Here is a 17,806-nt window from a genome sequence, read left to right as displayed (position 1 = left end):
CCCGCCCAACTTCTCAAGGCTAAGGCCATGGGATGAAATAATGTATGTTGACTTCCAGGACCGGCTTAGCCAAGTGTTGCAACCCTGAACTCATCCTTCGGACCTGACAACAATCATCTCTAGCTTATTTCTGCAAGATATTCCGCCACCACCCCTACAAATTGCAGTGATTGCGAATGGAGGAATCTCAGAGAAGAAAATCTGGTCGGAAGGAATGTTTTGCCTGGAGGCAGTTCTGGAAAGGTGGACAAGACACAACAGGGGCGAGCTGCCTTTTAAGGTCGTTCCAGGATATTCCCTCTCCAGTCTCCTTTGTAGTTTGCAAACCGTGGGGCGGGCCCTGGCAGGCCATGACGCAACAATCCAGGGAAAAATAGGATCCCTCCTGACACGGGATACGCCTCTCTCCCAGTCTCATTGGCCAAGACAGGAGAGCCATCGGGGATGCACAGCTCCGCTTCTTCTTCTCGTTGCCCCAGCGTAGGGTTATTGTGCCACAGATCCTTTTACATAGCCATGGGCTGCAGGAGCAAAGATCTCACAAGGACGTATGGAACAGCTTATTGGGGTGAACTCGGGGGCCCAATAAGCTATATTGGAGGAGGGGGGCAAATTCAAAGTATTTGAAACAGATTGCTGTATATCACACTCACCCTTCTTTTCCTCCCTGCATTAGGTTTAATTTGAAGCCAGGCTCATCAGGGAATAGATCGAAAACCTCATTTCCAGAATACAACATATAATGATTCAGGGATGGGGAACCAAATGCTCCCTTCCAGACCTCTCTATCTGGCTCTTTCAACTCCCCGCAGGCAACACCCCACCTCACCTACACACCTCTGCTTTGCACCCTCTCTGGGAGCTTATTTGCATGGCTGTACCCTTGACAAGCAGGGACGCGGGTGACGCTGTGGGTTAAACCACAGAGCCTAGGACTTGCCAATCAGAAGGTCAGCGGTTCGAATCCCCACGACGGGGTGAGCTCCCGTTGCTCGGTCCCTGCTCCTGCCAATCTAGCAGTTCAAAAGCACGTCAAAGTGCAAGTAGATAAATAGGTACCACTCCAGCGGAAAGGTAAACGGCGTTTCCGTGTGCTGCTCTGGTTCGCCAGAAGCGGCTTAGTCATGCTGGCCACATGACCCGGAAGCTGTATGCCGGCTCCCTCGGCCAATAAAGCGAGATGAGCGCCGCAACCCCAGAGTCGGTCACGACTGGACCTAATCGTCAGGGGTCCCTTTACCCTTTACCTTTACCCTTGACAAGTAGTCTAGTACCACTTTTGCTAAAGCTGCCATTCAAAGGGTGAACCCAAATTTTGTTATCGTCAGACACATTTCTTCCTGCCTACCCTGCACATGGGAAATTTCGACCTCATGCAATGTATGCACGAGAAAAGGAACATGTTTTGCACTGGGGTTGTGTTCAGAGGGTGGTGCATGCAGGCAAAAATGTGTATACCTGTACCACCCCCTTGGAACTGCCCCCACATGGCTAACCTTGCCTTGCTTACCAGTCTCTAGGAGGCTCTGTTTGAGTCCCCACAAAATCTCACGAGAGCCTCCCAGAGCCTGGTAAGCAACTCTGAAAGTTTAAAAGCTATTTCCAAGCTGGGGAAACTCAGAGCAAAGGGAGCTTTTAAGATCTCTGCCTTGTGGGCAATTAACTTGTGGGATTTCAACCAGCCAGCTTTCAAGTACATGAGGTTGAAGTCGCACAAATTAATCACATGTAAGGTGCAATCATAATGCGTGGAGAGTACCAAACATTTGGGAAGGTTGAACCTACAAGCGTGTATATGCTTGCAATACACGAGTTGATCCAATGCGAAGCATCACTTCCCCTTTTGCATAAAATAATCAGATCAGACACTGGGGATGAAAACAGGCACCAGGCATTTAAACCATGACAAACAGAAAGAGTTAATCCATTCTTAAGCTTTCACCTGCATTGACTGACTGGGCCACATTCCTCTGTGGAAAGGCTTATAGACAATCTGGTGCAAGGTCATCCAATGGAGTCTATGTTTGAGAGCCTGTTTATGTGCTCTGCACCGCACAGAAAATACAAATCAGGTTTGGGCAGGTATGTTCTGGTTCCAGCTGGGGAGTCATAGTCATAGGAAAATAACATCCAGATGTTTCTCTGCATTGCTTTACTATAGGGGTCAAGCACCTAGGAGCCCCAGGGCCAAAACCAATTCAAGGCAACTGGCAACTGGCAACTGGCGATAGAAAGCAGGTTGTGCCGTTATAAGGTTCAAGTAGCTTCCAGCCTAGTAGCAGGTGAAAAAGAAGAGTGAACATCCCAGTTAAGCAGCAGGAAACATGAACAGACCCTCCAAGTGTCCCTATTTTCCAGGGACTGTCCCGGACTTACAGAAGCCATCCCAGTTTCTGGTTTGGTTCCAGAATGTCCCAATTTTCTTATTTTCATTGGAAAAATGTTGGAGGGTAGGGCAGGATGTCCATGTTTTCATTGGAGTAATGTTGGAGGGCATGGAGTTATGCGACCCCTGAGCCAAGAAGTAACTATACTAAGAAGACATCTGAAGGCAGCCCTGTATAGACAAGCTTTTAAATATTTAACGTTTTATTATGTTTTTAAATATGTTGGAAGCCGCCCCTGAGTGGCTGGGGCAACCCAATCAGAAGGGCTGGGAATAAATATTAGTATTAGCATTAGCATTAGCATTAGCATTAGCATTAGCATTAGCATTAGTATTAGTATTAGTATTAGTATTAGTATTAGTATTAGTATTGAACAGGACATCCCTATTTTCATCAGAGAAATGTTGAAGCGTATGCATGAAGCTCCAGGAGCATTATTATTATTATTATTATTATTATTATTATTATTATTATTACCCACCTTAACCAACAGGTGCCAGATGGTTATCACAAGAAAAATGTTAAAACGTGTTACATTCACAATAATAGGGTGAATTCTGAAAACACCTATCTCAGGTGCCAAAGAGGTGTGTCTTCAGCATTCGTCAAAAGCCGCACACTATTGTGAACACCTTGAATGCGGCCTGCAACTAACAAGCAGCCAATGCAGCTGTTTTGGAACAAGGATTATTATGAGTTCTAAAGCCAATAATCTGGCTGTTGCATTTTGGATAAGCTGAAGTTTCTGGGTCATCTTCAAGGGCAGCCCCAGGTCTGAGCACCCTACAATAATCCAGTCTGGAAGTTACCAGAACATGGAGTGCCATGTCCCAAGTCAAGGACGATGGAGTCAAGGGAGTTGCAACTGAAGAGGAGGAATTCACAGAGGAAAGAATGGGGTGCATGCTGCCCCATTAACTGGTTCATTTCAGTAGTTTGGACAAACTGGACATCAGCAGTATTTTGGAAATCTGAAATATGTGCAATGTGAAAGAGAGGCCCTGGTATCACGTGATGGCAACAGCTCATGCAGAGGCAGAGAGCCAGCTCTGTGGCATTTTTTCCCCGAGTAGGGGGAGATGTCCAGTCATCAAAGCTCCCACACATGCATGCATGCTGCAGCAGCGGGGGGAAACAGGAAACCGTACGTTTGGGGCCTCACATGAATTCCAGACGGTCTGGAATCTGTTCTGAAGTTACTGCTCAGAAACTCACAAAATTCACTGCCAAGTCCAGACATTTCTGCAGTATTCATGTTGCATCATTCTCCCAGCTAATTAATTGCTGACTAAGGAGGTCTATTATTTTATAGAGGAGCCTACACATAAAAGGTTTTGGGTTTTTTTGTCTTTGTTTTGCTTGTCTCTCCTGAGAAACTGAGACAGCAAAATCCCAAGTATCGCCTCAGCTGAGGTAGATCTGGCTTTCAAAATGTTTGACCTAAGGATAAAACTTTTATTGGCTTAATACGTACAGACAGTACAAATCACCAAGATAACTGACTGGATTAAAAGGACGAAGGAACGGGATTAGGTGTTTCTATTTCTGAATTGCATTGAGAAGGCCCCTCTGCGGTTATGGATTCATTGTCATTCAATCCATAATAATCCATAATGAATTGAAAAAAATGTTTAAAAGTACTCCCCCCCCCCCAAAAAAAAGAGTCCTTTTTGTTGGGGATAATTCAGATGGAAATTCCCAGGTGTCAAAAAATGTTATTTATGTATCCTACTACTGCGGCCCGTGTTTTGTTAGCCCCAAAATGGAAAACAAGAGAGGACCCAACTAAAGAAGAATGGCAACTTAGACAGATTATGTGCAACTCGCAGAGTTAACATATAGAATAAGAAAACAAGAAGAACATCCGTTTAGAGAAGATTGGAAAATGTTTATTGAATATATTGAATATATGGGGGAAATTGTGTACACTTGAAAAGGTCGGCAGCATTAAGATAAATTCAACAGTGTAAATAAGTTTTGATGGATGTAATCATGAAATACTGAATGGTTTATTTTATGTAAAATATGCAGGGATTTATGATATGCAATATGAACCATGGAAAGCGAAGAAGGGAAGTCACTGATATTTTAAGGATGTTTAAATGAGTATTCTAAATTGTAAAACAGGAAATTTAATAAACATATATATAAAAAGAGAGAAGGCCCCTCTGCCCAACTCTGAAGAGTGATAAAAAAGGGCTGCTGCTCTTCTGGAGTTCTGTCTGCCATAGATGATGATTAAACTACCACAAAATCTTAGATGCTAGGGTCCAAAGACACTGAGCCAGAGGTGAAGCTCAGATAGAGCTACCATCACTTGTTGTCCCTTCTCCACAGCAGGCAGAAGTTCAACCTTTTTATGGTACAAGGGTGCGCTGCCCCTGCTTCACTTGTCAAGTTTCTGCCTGTTGTGCAGCCCTTGTAAGGACAGGAAAAGGTAATCAATGAACTGGGTCAAATTTATTTGGAGAAGTTGGCTGTTGTTTTGTTTGATAATTTAGGACATACTGGTACTAATCTGAATCTTGCGAAGGGTCGATTGAAATGGGGCGCTATTCACCTCAGCCCCAATGAAAACAGGCTTGATTTGATGTAGCTACTGAACTCCGTGGATGACTTATCTTTTTCCTGCGTAGCAGAACGTGATCTTTTCAATGAAAAAGGGGGCGCCTCTGGGAATGTACAGAGTGCACTTCCTCCTACCAAGGAATAGGCTTCCCTCAGAGAGACTTCACATTTCAGGACCCTAAAATGCTCTTTGTTTTTTTTCTTTTAAAAAATGATGACACTGGAGATGATCATGACTACCAAACGCAAATCACAAGCAAACAAAGCACACACAAACTCACACCCTGAAAAAAAAAAGGCCTCACGCAACAACGCGCATGCGCCAAACATTCGCTTCCCTCCGCCTCCACAACTTTTTCCCTTCCCGCCTGCCTTTCCCCCCCTCCCCTTAGAAAGTGCGCAGCGCCCCCTCCCCGCGCTACGTTCTTTGTCGTCCAATCCCCCTCAAGCCCTAGCGCGCGACGACGTCACAAGGGGGGGTAAATCCAGTCGTTTCCAGTTTCCCGTCGCCTCCCTCGCTCCACTGCGCAAGCGTGCTGGGGCTGCACAAATACGCGGCTACGGGCGGGGCAGGAGTGGAGAAGGAGGAAAGGGCCTGAGCGTGACGGCTGCACAGCCGCAGCCTTGATTCCTCCCATCCCCCTCCAGCGGGGTTGTGCGCGTTAGTCCCCCCCTCTTCTCACAACACACCCCGTTTCCCTTTCTAGCCAATCCCTTCCCTCGCCTCCCGGTGCGCGCTGACGTCACAAAAGCCTACCCACTATATAAACGGCCGGCCGTGTGGCTCCGCCCTTCCTGCTGCCTTTTCCTTTTTTTGGTGCCCCCTCACAGAGGTTGAAGAGCCGTTTACTTCGTCGCGTCCGCCTTTCGCCGTCGCTGCAGTTGCCTCCGACCCGGGAAAAAGCGAAGCGAAGCGCGTCGTATGTCCGCTATCCAGAACCTCCACTCCTTCGGTGAGGACACTGGCCGGAGGGGGGGACGGACCCAAATAGGCAGGAAGCCTCAGGTTTCTGGGGGGGGGGGGGGCAAAAACGAGCCTGAGGGGAAATCGTTGGGGGGGGTGTCGTCGGTTGGTCCTTAAGCGAGGGAAGGCCTCGGAGGAGGCGAATAGGCCTCTAATGTCGGGACAAAGGGCGAGGCCTGAGCGGGGCCGGAACTAGGGCGAGAGAGAAGACGCTGACTGGAAACTGCGGGTGAGGGAGGGGGGCATTTTTCGAAAAGGGACGAGGGGGGGGGCGAAGAGTCTAGGGGCGGAGCCATGGCTGCGGTAGAGGGGGCGGAGCCTGTTTCCGCGTGGGGAGGGGGGACAATGGGGGAGAGGGGGGTAAATGGGGAGGAGCCGCTTGACCGCGGTGTTGTTGGAGGCTTTTTTGTGGGGCGGAGAGATGCGTAATGGAGGTTAAAGAACTTAGATCGAGGTTGGCATGAAGCCAGAATAATGGCGGGGGGGGAGAGCGAAATACTTTTCGGTAGGGTGGAAAGCGGGGCGGGGGTCACATATCCTTAGCCTGAGTTGCGGGGGCTTTTGGGGTATTGGAAGCGATGGGGGGGAGGGAAGGGCGTTTGGTAGGAATTGGGGGGGGGGTTAGCGCAAGTAATGGGTGTTTTTTTCTAGTGGGGAGGGGTGTTTGTTAAGAGGATTGATCGGCCACGGGGGCTGCGGCAAAGGCAGATTTTTTTTTGGGGGGGGGAATCAGTATGCTTGTTTCTTTCTATGCGTCTCGGTGAGGCCCCGGGATGTGGCGTTTGCTGAGCAGCCTCTGCCATCTTCCCTTCTCTTCTCTTCTCTCTCACCCCCCCCCCGGCTTCACTGACGCAGTTGCTAATTCTTGGGGGTTGCGTCAGCCGGAGACAAGGGAGGGGCTTCGGGACAGGGAGAGGCGGCTCGACGGGTGTCACGTGGCCCGAGAGGAAAGGCCCTGTTTTCAGGGCCTGCAAGAGGAAGAGAGCAAAGTACTGTGTAAGCGGGTGTCAAGGAAGGGGCCCGGATCAATGGTGGAGTAACACTGTGGCTCTCATGCCAACTCCTTTCCTTGTGGCTGAGCAGTTCATCGATGGCACTTTGTTTGGTGCATAGTTCATAGCTCTTGGGCTTTCGAGCAAGAATATGAAGTGGTGTAGATGGTGTTGAGAAGGAGGCATTTTAAGCTTACCCAGCAACAAAAATAAGCACCTTTACATTTTTAGCAAGGGTGCCATGTCCTTTGTGTAGCTTTTAACACTTTCTTTTTCTCTTTCCAGACCCCTTTGCTGATGCAAGTAAGGGTGATGACTTACTTCCTGCTGGGACTGAGGACTACATCCATATAAGGATCCAGCAGAGAAACGGCAGAAAAACCCTCACCACAGTCCAGGGCATCGCCGATGATTATGATAAAAAGAAACTGGTGAAGGCCTTCAAGAAGGTGAGTAGGAGAAGCTTCGATCTTTTCCAGAGAGAACTCAAAAGTGCTTGGAGGTGTGCTTGTGCTTTGGTTGATAGAAGGCGATCTGTTTCTTGGACATCTCAGTGTATATTGTGGCAAAGCTCCTCTCCCCCCCCCCCCAAAAAAAAAAATGCTCTGAGATTTATATTTAATACGTGATTTTTATGTCTGTAGAAATTTGCCTGCAATGGTACTGTGATTGAGCACCCAGAGTATGGAGAGGTGATTCAGCTTCAAGGGGACCAGCGGAAGAACATATGTCAGTTCCTCGTTGAGGTGAGCATTTCAAGGGAGTCCTTAAAGCTCCTGTTTGGCTTATTGCTTCTGTTCTTGCACTTTAAGATTGACATAGGGTTGAATAGGTTCATGATGGATCGCAGCAACTGAATTAAGACAATCGCACAGCCTGTAAAGTAACTGGTTTTAGCTTGTGTTGGTGTGTGTGGTGGCTATCAAGCTGGTGAGTTTTTAAAGACACCCTATTGTACAGACTGCATTCATGAGTTGGTGTTTGAAGCCACAATCACTTCTCTCTTTCCTTTTGCAGATTGGACTGGCTAAAGACGACCAGCTGAAAGTCCATGGGTTTTAAGTGCCTGTGGCTCGCCAAAGTCTCAAGGGGGCAGACTTCCCTGAGATGAGAAATTCCTTGTGCCCCGCATCACTAGTTTAAAAACAAGCCAGCTTGCATAATGTAATCGCATCAGGTTCCCCTTAGTCTGGACTAGTGTAACTCAGCAATGTAATAAACTGACAAGAGCCCACGTTGTGTCGTCTTGCTGTTCCTCATTTAAACCAGGCCCAGTTATGGTGTAAAGCCAGAAGCTTATTCTACACAAGACACTTCTGATAAGAGGCCATGAATGTTTTGGCTTTGTTGGGGACTTTCTAAAAAACTTTCAGGCCACCATGTCATAGAAATTGAGGCTAATAACTAGAGGTGCTTGTCTGGAACGAACTGTGACTAAGTGGCAGAGTGCAGAGCTGGGGTCTGAATTGCCTTTGTACATCTGAAGGAATCTTCCTTCAAAGGTATTGGGGGATGTGGAAACCAAAGTCCCCGTTCCCAGACCGATCAATAGCAGACTCAATCTGTGGCTTAAAGTTAAGGGAGCAGTTTTAAAATAGGTTTGTCATTGTGGAGTGCTGCTTTTAACAACTAATGACCCTGTGAAGCAACAGCTTTCTTGGTTCAAGTCCTGATGTTCTGTGAAATGTATTTAAACACTTATTTAAATAAAAATGATTTTCAGAAACCGTTTCCTTGTTATTTCAGTACCCTGCTAAAGGATACACCTATAGGCTTTTTTGTCAGCTGAAGTAGCAGTTCACAAACTACATTTGATCTGTGCCACTCTGGCCTAAAGCTGTAGGCATCTCCAGAGGAAGAAGATGTTCTGACTATAAACAGACTTTTAAGCACTGCCCAAAGTAGAGGTTCAGGAGATAAATTCTGAGTTTAGGTGGAAGGGGCAGGAAAAGTACAAAGCAACACCATGCCCTGGTATCCCCGACATAATTGGCCTGCTGACCTTGGAGTTGCATCACAATGCTGAGGGATGATCACTGTAATATACTGCATCATTATATTGGTTAGACCTTTTGTGTAGCAGTGTACTTGGGAATGTTTGTGTTAATGCAGCCTAAAGAGACTGAGGGCTCTGAGTACCCAAGTTTAGTGAGCTTAATATGTGAAGTGCTTCAGTTGGGCTTTACAGATAGGAAGTTCTGCTTGTGCCATTGGTAAAAGATGGGTAGGCTGAAGAAGCTCATGGGTGCAGTCCTGAAATAGTAATAACAAGGATAGCTAGAGGTGGTCCTGATATACTATCAGCCCTGACCAGCCCTGATACACTAAGAAGACTAAAGAGATCTGGCCCAGGATAGAGCTTTTAGATTCCGCTAGGGTCAGTTTCCACACAAACACTTAAATTCTTTCAAGTTTAGGCGTTTTGAGCTCCACATGGAATTTTTCTTTTCAGGGTATGACAAAAGTCCTTACAACAAAGGGGCCTATCCCACTGTATAAGCGGTGGTTCTAAATGTTTCGTTTATTGGGCCAAAGGTTGCGTTTATTGTGCTAAAACTTAATTCCAAATAGAGAAATGGGTGAGGTAAACAATTATGTAACTGACACCTGCAGGAAGTGCCCCAGTTTTCTAGCCTAGTCACTGTATTTGCAGGGAAGATAGTAAAGGTAAAGGTACCCCTGCCCGTACGGGCCAGTCTTGACAGACTCTGGGGTTGTGCGCCCATCTCACTTAAGAGGCCAGGGGCCAGCGCTGTCCGGAGACACTTCCGGGTCACGTGGCCAGCGTGACATCGCTGCTCTGGCGAGCCAGAGCCGCACACGGAAACGCCGTTTACCTTCCCGCCGGTAAGCGGTCCCTATTTATCTACTTGCACCCGGAGGTGCTTTCGAACTGCTAGGTTGGCAGGCGCTGGGACCGAGCAGCGGGAGCGCACCCCACGGCAGGGATTCGAACCGCCGACCTTTCGATCGGCAAGCCCTAGGCGCTGAGGCTTTAACCCACAGCGCCACCTGTGTCCCCAAGGGAAGATAGAGCTGGGAGTATTTAAAAACTAAGCACAGTTCCAAAACTTAGTAGCTGGTATAGGGCATATATTTGTGTGTAGCAGGAGCTAAAATCTAGTGTGTGCATGAACATATCTTGCAGGCTGATTGGCAAAGCCAGTCTACTAGAACATATATCAGTAACACTAATAACATGTGCTTATTCAGGTGATGGTTATGTACAAAAATACTGAGCATGCATACACAAGTCTCATGAATGTTAAAAAGATTATGTAAGTTTTCCTTAAGTTCCTCAAATATTTAGCCAGTATGCAATCTGGAACAGTTGGCACTGCATACTGTGTAGCGATGGAATTGATTTTTTAAAATGGGCTGTCCATTCCACAATGTTTATTAGGTCTCACGCACTTGGCTTGTCAACACTTTATCCTGTGGATGTGACTTTCCACTGAGTGACTCCTTGTTAATACTTTCCTATCAATCCTTTTCTCATCTATTAAAAGTCAAGAGTCGATTAGTCTCTTTCCTTTTTTTATGTGAGTGTTAAGCCAATTTGGTTCTGATACATTAGTGGCAAATAAGCTCCTGGCTATTGAGTTTGAACCTGACTGGTTGATGGAGTGGATTTCCATGCCCATTTATCAACTTGAAAAATTGTACTCTTTCAAGAGAGAAATAGTCAAGTAACGTGACGGCAGGCAGGCAGCTACTGTGTGCCCACAGTTCATTTTGCTCATGTTGATAGTTTTATATATAATGACATGTCTACATTCTAGCCATCTTACAACTGAACAAGGAAGGTAAAATGTACAGCATAAGTACTTTACTTCCAGATAAGAGAAAATAGAATGATCTTATTTAGTGAAGTGGACTTCCTAACACCCGCTTAGTAAGTTTGTTCAGAAGTGTAGAAGTTTGTTCAATCTTGGCCGCCTTGCAATTTTCAGTGCACACTTTGGAAAGACAATGTGGATGTGCGCATGAAATAATTGCAGTGCCAGTGGTCAAACACAAGAGGGAACTCCTTGCTTACTGCTTGAATCACACTGAATTCTAGCTGTTGCAGGGAATTCAACTATGGCAAAGTTTCTTGGACTGCTTTCTGGGGACCACCAGTATTCCCTTGTGATCCCAAAGACCATGCTGAAAATAATGTAAGAAAAAGGTGAACAGTAGAAATTTTCACTATGTAGTGAAGAGGCAGACTGCTATTTTGAGACTTCACTGAGTAGCAAGTTGTCTGAGCAGGTGTGGGCAACAGAAACTTCAAAGAACAAGGGAAATTAATAAAGGCAAATGGGAAGACTTGGATCATAGGAAAAGAAGATAAGGAATGTTTTGAGCACCCTCTCCAAATGAAGGATATATATACACACACACATATACACACACACACCACCAATATAGGCCATATAGAGCAATCAAACTAATTGTGATCCTGGGGGGGGGGGCAACAAAATGCAGGAACCTCCTGCCTCTAAAGTTCAAAATGGTTCATACTGGCATGAAATATTTCCAGGTATTTTGTAAGCTGCTGTGGATCTTCCAAAGAGCACTGACCTTCCTGTTTTGTTTTTAAATCTTGAATTCTAATGAAATGTGTTCCATAGATCCACATAGTTTTTCTGTGAGATCCCAACTTGAGCAGCATAGCATGCAAAAATTCTATCGGGGCTGCTTTCTCCCCATCTGTGGCATGTGCAAATTGATACTTGACCACATTTTATTCAGCGAAAAATCCAGTCGTGGTAGAATACACTGTGATGCAAAGCTTCCCTACTAGAATTGCTGCCTGTTAAGTCTGCCCCTTTAGAGTCATAGCCTCAGTCCAGAGAAGTGGAGCGGCTGGGCAGGGAAAGCAGTAGCAGCCCTACCTCCACATCTGACACTGTTTAAACTAGACAGGATGTCCAACTGGAAAGTCATAAATCAAGCGCAAATAGGTAGCATGGTCTTAGCAGGAAAGCACGTCTTCCTAATCTTCCAGTAATGGTAGAATAAATTGTTTGTGTTCCTCTCGGAAGGGAGTGTTGAATCGGTTACTTTCCCATCTAATTGCCCTTTTCCCTTGCTATTATTCCCAAGAAAAGGGTTTGTTTAAACAACAGCCTCATGGGCTGATGCATCCATCTTACGCAAGATGCTACAGGAAGGAGAGATGTCAGAGGAGACGGGAGGGGATGGAAATCACCAGTGAATCTAGGCAACTTTGTGATGACTGCAGCACAGGGCTTGGTAACGCAAGACCAAACCCTCCTCTTGTAAAGTTACTCCGGTGCCCATGTGGTCTATTTTGAGGAGTGGGTAAAGAGGCATGGCATCCTCTCTCCACACTGGCAGGCTACTAACTGTGTGGACCAAGAGCAGGCATAGCCAAAATAGTGTTCTCCAGGTAGTCCTACAACTCCCATCGGACCCAGCCAATGTAGCCAGTGGTGAGGGATTATGGGAAATGTAGTCTGCATCTTTGGGGGGGGGCACCGTGTTTGCTGCCCCTGGCCTAGAGACTGCAAACCTGAGACATGTCTTTCTCGTAGCTAAGCTGAACCCCACCTGGGCATTTCTCTAATTCAGCCAGGCTGGAGCCCTTAGCATTCTCAGCCAGTGATACTGCCACTGCCGCGATGCCTGCCATTTTCACTCCCAAGATGATGCCAGACCCTGTTTGCTCTGTGGGTAAATTCTGTTCAGTTTTGTTTTTTTAAAGCATTGGCAATTCTTATTTATAATACAACATCATTACACGCAAACTATACTGTTTCAGCTGAATGGATATCCTAGTTTGACCAATTTTTTTACCTGCTCTGGATGCATGGCAGTAAACAAAGACCAGAGAGGGAGCTATTGTGTTTTGTGTCTCATGTATTTTTCTTTCCCATTCAAAGATAGTTTTGGGACAAGATGGAGAAGTGCAAGCTAAGGAACCACAAGTCAGTTGTGCATCCCATCAGCCTTTTGCCATGTTTGAAAATGGCTTTGCGTTGTGTTATTTTGATCAACGTACCTGAAGTTGTTTCTTATTGGACTGGCAGCCTCCTAGATCTTCAAAATGGCCTTGGTTTGTATGAGGCTGGTGTCTTATGGTAGGAATTCAATGCATTTTGTCATTGTTTAGTCGTGTCCGACTCTTTGTGACCCCATGGACCAGAGCACACCAGGCACTTCTGTCTTCCACTGCCTCCCGCAGTTTGCATTTATCTAGGCCTAAAGCTTCCTTTTTTATTTTTTTATTTTCTGGCATTGAAAGATGAGAGTTTGGGGGTGGCAGCAATCTGGGGAGCTTTTAAGCTCAACATGCTATTTCAGGAAACCAGAATGGCAGGCAGCGGGTAGCGGGAAGAAGGTAACAAAATACAAATTTATTGCCTTACATGATGGATGTTATGAGGCTATGTTTACAGTCCCACTTTCTTAACAGCTCTTATGGTAGCAAGTTGACACTTTTTAAGATGATCTATCTATGCATCATCAAAGTATTTTTGCTCCACAAAGAAGATGAGGGGAAATAGCAAGAAGATGATCAAAGGATTGCATCTGAAAAACAAACTTCATCTTTACACAGAGAGCATTTGCTGCTGAGGTCCTTCCTTGCCACTTAAGACTTCAAAGATGCTTTTAGTAGAGTGTGGTTTCTTTTCGGTCGCTGTTAGATCGTTCTCCACCTCCTCCAGTGGCATTGTGATGGCTGATGTGCTCTATTTTTAAAATAAACTATTTTAATGCATGTTTTGTTGTCAAGTACCCTTGGTTTCCATTTAAATTCTGTCCCCCTCCCTCCTCAAACACCAAGACTTCGTTGTGATGTTCAGACAGTTGCTAGGTCAGGTTTACCTCTCTGTCAAAACTGGTTCATATGTATCTGTATGTGCTCAGAAGGTTATACAGCTGCAGGACTTTTTCTACATAAGGACATAACATGAGACTGCTGGATCAGGTCAGGGTCCCATCTAGCCTAGCACCCTGTTTTCACTGTGGCCAGCCAGGTTTCTGTGGAAACGGGATGCAGGTGGCACTGTGGTCTAAACCACTGACCCTCTTGGACTTGCCGATCAATCCCCGGTTCAAATCCCTGTGACGGGGTGAGCTCCTGTTGATCTGTCCCAGCTCCTGCCAACCTAGCAGTTCGAAAGCATGCCAGTGCAAGTAGATTAATAGGTACCACTGTGGCGGGAAGGTAAACAGCATTTTTGCGCGCTCTGGTTTCCGCCACAGGGTACTGTTGCGTCAGAAGCGATTTAGTCATGCTGGCCACATGACCCGGAAAGCTGTCTGGACAAATTCCAGCTCCCTCGGGCTGAAAACAAGATGAGCACCGCAACCCCATAGTTGCCTTTGACTGGACTTAACCATCCAAGGGTACTTCACCTTTTTACCTGTGGAAATCCTGCAAGCTGGAGGGTTTGAAATATTTTCCTTGAAGCTTGAATTTGTTTTATTCTGGATTGTTTGATTCACTATTTTAATGTATTGTGTTGTGGTATTCTGAACATGATTTACGTAATGAGGCAATTGTGGTGTGTGTTGACCTGTGATTCACAGCAACTGGTATTCAAAGGCATATCCTCTTTTAAAGCTACCCAAGGAAAAAAACTGAGATTTGAGGAGGCTTGGGGGATGATAACTCTAAGAAGATAGACAGGGGCTTGACCTATGCTACCACCTCCCACTGTCCCCTTAAAACAGACCCCCAAGAAATCTAGCTCCTGTCGAGTTGCCTTACACCAGCCTTCTCCACCCAGTGCTCTCCAGATGGTATGGAATACAACTCCCATCATCCCTGACCATTGGCTGTGCCAGCAAGGGATGATGGGAGCTGGAGTCCAACAACATCTGGAGAGCACTGGGTTGGGGAAGGCTGAACAGTCTTCAGAATGCTGGACTTTTATTGAAACGGCTTATCTGAGTTTTAAGTGGCTGCAGGAAAGCAGCTTTCACTGGTGACCAATAAAAGATAGGAAAGGAATGGGCGGAAAGATACCCCCCCCCCCCGCCGCAGGAATTGATCCTGTACCGCTGATGTAAAAGAGAGTAGGAGGAGCTCTCTCCATCAAGGGGAGGAGCAAGCCAACAAGCCTTTAAGAGGGCACCTCACTGCTTTAGAGAAGAGAGAATCCTGTTGAGACAGAAGCAGAGCACTGACGGAGGACTCCCGACAGGTAAGGAGAAGGAATCCTTGAGTCATGCCTTCCCCAACCAGGTGCCATCCAGGTGTTTGGGACTACAACTCCCATCAGTCTCAGTGGATAGGTGTTAACCTATCCACTGAGACTGATGGGAGTTGTAGTCTAAGACATCTGGAAGACGTCCAGTTGGGAAAGGCTACTTGTGAGTAGATAGGGTTTTTTCGATGCTAGATCTAAAAGATTCAGGACAGGCAAAAGGGCATGCTTCTGCAGAGTGCAGACTGAAACAGAGAGATCTGTTCTGATGGCTATCAACGTGGCTTTAAAAAGGGGTTGGAGGAACTACTGTACATGGAAATAAGGCAAATAAGAACTGTTTGACGATGGAACCATCTCCATCAGAAGGTTGTGGACTCTCTTTCCTTGGAGGTGTTTCAGCAGAGGTTGGATGGCTATCTGCCATGGATGCTTTAGTTGAGATTCCTCAATTGCAGGGGCTTGGACTAAATAACTCTTGGGGTCCCTTCCAACAATTCTATGATTTTAATGGCTACTACAATCATGGCAGTGATCTGCTGTCTCCGGTATTGAAGGCAGTGCCTCTTAACACCAGTTCCTGGGGCTGCCTAGTAGAGAGAGCGCTGCTGCACTCCTGAATTCCTTGTAGGCATCTGGTGGGCCGGTGGTACAACTGGTGGGTCCTCAGACCACCAATTGGGAACCACTAGTTTAAAGGCTAGCAAATGCATGATGGGATGAATGTGTACATTAGGTAGGTAAACAGCAATCCAGGCTATGCAATAGAACTTAATCAGCTCCATAATTTATTTGATGCTGGGCAACGCTCCCCCTAAGTCCTCCACTTACTATCTTCCAAGTTCCAGGCATGCACACCAAGGTACTTACCAGCCTGCTGCTGACCACCTTCATAGCCACAAGCCTCTTAAGATCTGTGTCCACATCCTATCAGGGGGGTGGCAGGCTCAGCAGGCAAGCCAAGGCTGGACCACAACAGGAGAGGATGCAGAGGAGCAGCAATGGCGGTCCCATCCGCAGGGAGTGGCCAGGACATCTGTCTGAGGACCAGAAGGATTTGGTTGCCCAGTTCCTGCCTTACCTACGTACAGGTAGGAGAAACTGCACACACATGCTTCTTGCATTCTCAGTAAGACCTTGCCGGATGATCTTAGTGGAAGGCTGGGCTCCTTCCTTCAGAGCGAGAGAGGCACTCCCAAAGTGTGAAGAGATCTAACAGGTGTGCATCTCTCTCCGCCAAGCTGGCCATGCAAATGAAACTACAGGCGAAGCATCCTCCCCACATGCATGGTATTTAATACATGCAAGTATGTATTCATGCATTCACTCACCCTTCATTAGTTTTAATGGGGGGAGGCTTAAAGTGTTAAATGCAAAACCCGCTACAGGATGAAGGAAGAGGTTTCTCAGTGACATCTTAGAGGGTGCTGCCCATCACTGTGCAGAGCGAGCTTTTGCTTCAAATTTGCACTGCCATTCCCCCCCCCCCCCCAGTCCTCAACCCTGGACAGGGAAGGCAGATTTGAAGTGAGCTGAGTGGGGACCCTCCAATCTGAATGTAAACCTGCCTCCTTATTGATTGAACCAGGAGTGACAGACCTGTGGTCCTTGGCTGTTTGGATTCCCATGAGCCTCAGCCAACATGGCCTAATGATCAGGGGAGATGATGGGAACCATACTTCCAAAAAGATCTGGAGAGTCACAGGCAAACCACTCCCTGGCTTCAATCTTTAAACTGTCTGGGTGGTTTTCAAGTGTTTCCATACTGCTCTGAGAGCACAATTTAAAACCTCTAACTTTTGGAAACTCGGGGTGCCAAAGAAGTACTTTGTGGTCTCCATTGGTAGTGGAATTGCCTCCAAATTGCGAGAGAGAAAACGGTACATTGTATTAATGAACTGAATGTGTCTAACTCGCTTCGTTTTAAAATGACAGCAGAGGGTAGGCAGTCAGTACTGGGGATGCTGGAGGCAGAGACAGGGAGGGGTTCCCCCCCCCCGCCATCTCCCCGCCCTGCCAGGGTCTTGATGTAAATCCCTTGCCCTGGAGCTGCTATTAGACCTAGGAGGAAAACTCCAGTAGACCCCACCAGCTCTTGATGATCTACAGAAAGTGGGCTGGCAGGACTGAGATCGAGGGCAGGTTTTGACAATCCACTGCCTGCCTTCAAGTTAATCGCACCGTGTCTCTTCCCCAACTGCAGAATTTGCTGGCAGAGTGCAGGACCCAGAGGCTCATTACCCCAGCTGGATGGACTTTGGACGGCGAAGCTCTGACGCCTTGGAAGGAGAGGCCTAAGTGACCCGTTTCCCAGGCCAATCCAGACGGGGAAGGAAGAGGCAGCGATCCAGATTCTAAATAAGTTTTGAGCGTTTTGTAAATGTCCAGACCCATTCCTCTTGCGTGTCTGTGCCAATAAAGCTGTGCCACTGCTATCTCTGCCTGAGCGGCTCGTGATTCCACAAACTGGGGAAGAGGGCAGAACCAGCGGAGCAAATTGGTAATGTTCCAGTCGGAAGTCCTGGAGGGCTAGACTAGACATTTATAGGATGGTGCTGTTAAACGCCCAGTTTAAGAGTCATTGGTGGTTATTGAACTTTGTCCTTTTCTTTTTTTGAAATCATTTTTATTTGATTTTACAATACAAAATTATAAAAAATTCAAAAATATAACCGTATATAGAGATTCCTCCGAATGTCAGGATTTCCCCCCACCCCCTCCCTGGAGTCC

General features: G+C 46.6%; 2 protein-coding genes across 3 annotated transcripts; both read left to right on the top strand.

Annotated features, from left to right (window-relative positions):
* The first annotated feature begins 5,739 nt into the window (after positions 1–5,739).
* Positions 5,740–8,637, top strand: EIF1 (eukaryotic translation initiation factor 1). The gene is made up of 4 exons (XM_079951264.1): positions 5,740–5,908; positions 7,197–7,360; positions 7,556–7,657; positions 7,929–8,637. Exons 1-4 carry the CDS (start codon positions 5,878–5,880, stop codon positions 7,971–7,973), a joined length of 342 nt encoding a protein of 113 aa, XP_079807390.1. The 5' UTR covers positions 5,740–5,877; the 3' UTR covers positions 7,974–8,637.
* A 5,056-nt stretch (positions 8,638–13,693) lies between these two features.
* LOC307200351 (uncharacterized protein) lies at positions 13,694–17,511 on the top strand. 2 transcript variants are annotated; one of them, XM_079948919.1, is made up of 4 exons: positions 13,694–13,851; positions 14,914–15,073; positions 15,919–16,167; positions 17,280–17,511. In XM_079948919.1, exons 3-4 carry the CDS (start codon positions 15,927–15,929, stop codon positions 17,372–17,374), a joined length of 336 nt encoding a protein of 111 aa, XP_079805045.1. In that variant the 5' UTR covers positions 13,694–13,851; positions 14,914–15,073; positions 15,919–15,926; the 3' UTR covers positions 17,375–17,511. The 2 variants fall into 2 exon arrangements, with proteins under 2 accessions (XP_079805045.1, XP_079805044.1); XM_079948918.1 differs by lacking the exon at positions 14,914–15,073.
* The last annotated feature ends 295 nt before the right edge of the window (positions 17,512–17,806 follow it).

This window comes from Podarcis cretensis, assembly GCF_951804945.1.
Source record: "Podarcis cretensis genome assembly, chromosome: 13".
Classification (NCBI taxonomy): domain Eukaryota; kingdom Metazoa; phylum Chordata; class Lepidosauria; order Squamata; family Lacertidae; genus Podarcis; species Podarcis cretensis.
Note: the sequence above shows the minus strand (reverse complement) of the source record. Positions and strands in the feature narration are given on the sequence as shown.

Coding starts and splice junctions, on each gene's coding strand:
- EIF1 (XM_079951264.1), top strand. CDS start 5,878: ATGTCCGCTATCCAGAACCTCCACTCCTTCG. Junction 7,361..7,555: donor TGGTGAAGGCCTTCAAGAAG/GTGAGTAGGAGA, acceptor TTATGTCTGTAG/AAATTTGCCTGCAATGGTAC. Junction 7,658..7,928: donor TATGTCAGTTCCTCGTTGAG/GTGAGCATTTCA, acceptor TTCCTTTTGCAG/ATTGGACTGGCTAAAGACGA.
- LOC307200351 (XM_079948918.1), top strand. CDS start 15,927: ATGCACACCAAGGTACTTACCAGCCTGCTGCTGACCACCTTCATAGCC. Junction 16,168..17,279: donor CCTGCCTTACCTACGTACAG/GTAGGAGAAACT, acceptor CCCCAACTGCAG/AATTTGCTGGCAGAGTGCAG.